Source organism: Penaeus chinensis, chromosome 36, assembly GCF_019202785.1.
Source record: "Penaeus chinensis breed Huanghai No. 1 chromosome 36, ASM1920278v2, whole genome shotgun sequence".
Taxonomy (NCBI): domain Eukaryota; kingdom Metazoa; phylum Arthropoda; class Malacostraca; order Decapoda; family Penaeidae; genus Penaeus; species Penaeus chinensis.
Window position 1 is genome coordinate 26008677 of NC_061854.1, and position 2500 is coordinate 26011176.

Consider the following 2500-nt stretch of genomic DNA (forward strand, 5'->3'; position numbering starts at 1 on the left):
AATCTATTTTATTCTATGTAAACAGAACTGAGAAGGAGAAGGAAATGATGAAATATCAGGCTGATGAAGCAAAGTCAGCAATGGACACTTTGGCTCGGGATAAGGTAGTATCTTACTTTCTTGTGTATCATATTAGTGGAGACAGTAATACTATCAAATAACCAGACCTAATATCATTGATCAAACTCAAACGAATCTTGCTTGACAGTGCTTGCATGAGTATATGAGGATATAAATGTATTTTTCAGGCACTTGCAGAGAAAGCAAACAAGACTATTCAGCAACAAATCAGTGAAGTGAATGTCAAGTGGGATGAAGCTAACCGCACTCTCAATGATTTCGATGCCATGAAGAAGAAACTTGCTGTTGAAAATGCAGACCTTCTGCGACAGCTGGAGGAGGCAGATAATCAGATTAGTCAACTGAATAATCTGAAGTCCTCTCTTACTACTCAGCTGGAAGATACCAAGAAAATGGTTGAGGACGAATCCAGGGTAATGTGTTATTATTAAGTTTTATTTATAGTTATATTGTCCAGATGGATACTCTTTTTTATATGTACTATGTTACAGCTAAACTGAGTTTCCTCCTTTTTGTAACAATAGGAACGAGGTGTTCTTCTTGGCAAGTTCCGCAACCTGGAGCATGATCTTGATGGTCTTCGTGAGCAGCTGGATGAGGAAAGTGAAGCTAAGGCTGATGCCAACCGCCAGTTGTCTAGAGCTCATGCTGAGGCTCAGATGTGGCGCTCAAAGTATGAATCTGAGGGTGTTGCCCGCGCTGAGGAGATCGAAGCTGCCCGCCTGAAGCTTGCCGCTCGCCTTGAGGAAGCTGAGCTGCAGATTGAACAACTCAATGTCAAGAATATGCAATTGGAGAAGGGTAAGGCACGTATCATCACCGATATTGATGAGATGCAGATTCAAGTAGAACGTGCTCAGGCCCTAGCCAACGCTGCTGAAAAGAAGCAGAAGGACTTTGACAGGCTTGTTAATGACTGGAAGTTGAAGGTTGATCAGCTTGCTGCCGACCTGGACGCCTCTCAGAAGGAATGTCGCCAATACTCCACTGAGCACTTCCGCATTAAGGCCATGTATGAAGAAAACTTAGAACACTTGGATTCAGTTCGCCGTGAGAACAAGTGTCTTGCTGAGGAGATCAAGGATTTGATGGAGCAGATTAGCGAGGGTGGCCGATCCCTTCATGAAATTGAAAAGAATGGCAAGCGCTTTGAGATTGAGAAGGAAGAGTTGCAAGCTGCCCTTGAGGAGGCTGAAACAGCTCTTGAGCAGGAGGAAAACAAGGTCCTTCGTGGACAGCTTGAGCTCAGCCAGGTAAAGCAGGAAATTGACAAGCGCATCCAGGAAAAGGAAGAGGAATTCGATGCAACCCGGTAATTATACATTTTACTTTTTTATTTCATCATTGTAGAAAAGCATATACCAAGTTGATTGTGACTGATAACAAATTGGATATAATTCTTATTCAAAGATTGATATGTTGGGTGTGGTGTTTAAATGTAACACTATTCAGAAATGTTGCTTGTTATCACTAATTTGTTAATATCTACATATTTGTACTGTACCCTGCTAGGACTAAATATTTAAAATGATCTTTAGTATTCAGTAACTCTATTTGTTTGTTTACTAATTTTTCGACAAATGTATTTCAGCAAATGCCATCAGCGTGCTGTAGAATCTATGCAAGCTTCTCTTGAAGCAGAAGCTAAGGCCAAGGCTGAGGCCCTCCGCTTGAAGAAGAAGCTTGAGTCTGACATTGGTGAGCTGGAGATTGCTCTGGATCACGCTAACAAGGCCAATGGTGACATTCAGAAGCAGGTGAAGAAGGCTCAGGCCGAGATGAAGGACATGCAGGCTCGCTTGGAGGAAGAGCAGCGTCTTGCTTCTGAGTATCGCGAGCAGTGCAGCGCCTCTGAGCGTAAGGCTAATGCTGTCAATGGTGAACTGGAGGAATCCCGCACCCTTCTGGAGCAGTCTGATCGCGGACGTCGCCAGGCTGAATCCGAGCTTGCTGATGCTAATGAGTCCCTCAGCCACCTTACAGCTCAGCATGGTTCACTCTCCATGACGAAGAGGAAGCTTGAGGGCGAGATTCAGACACTACATGTAAGTGAAACTAAGATGCTATTATATGTAATACTTTACACTACATCATAGCATAATAACTAAAACTGCTTTACATTTCTTTACAGGCTGAACTTGATGACATGCTGAACGAGGCCAAGAACTCTGAGGACAAGGCTAAGAAGGCCATGGTTGACGCTGCTCGTCTGGCTGATGAACTCCGCGCCGAACAGGATCACGCTCAAAACTCAGAGAAGATGCGCAAGGGTCTGGAGGTGTCTGTGAAGGACCTTCAGTCCCGTCTTGATGACTTCGAGTCTTCAGCTCACAAGACCGGCAAGAAGGCCCTCGCTAAACTGGAAGTTCGCATTCGCGAACTGGAAACTCAGCTGGACGACGAGGCTCGCCGTCATGCC

General features: G+C 44.5%; 1 protein-coding gene across 2 annotated transcripts in view; it reads left to right on the top strand.

Annotated features, from left to right (window-relative positions):
- LOC125044725 (myosin heavy chain, muscle-like) overlaps window positions 1–2500 on the top strand; it is a 57153-nt gene that overhangs the window by 12208 nt on the left and 42445 nt on the right. The window contains exons 18-22 of one of the 2 annotated variants that reach the window (XM_047641607.1): window positions 26–104; window positions 249–494; window positions 606–1393; window positions 1673–2126; window positions 2213–2500. The exon at window positions 2213–2500 is cut by the window's right edge and continues 281 nt beyond it. In XM_047641607.1, coding sequence (XP_047497563.1) covers window positions 26–104; window positions 249–494; window positions 606–1393; window positions 1673–2126; window positions 2213–2500 — 1855 coding nt within the window. The remainder of the gene's footprint in view (window positions 1–25; window positions 105–248; window positions 495–605; window positions 1394–1672; window positions 2127–2212) is intronic. The other variant, XM_047641608.1, reaches the window with a different exon arrangement.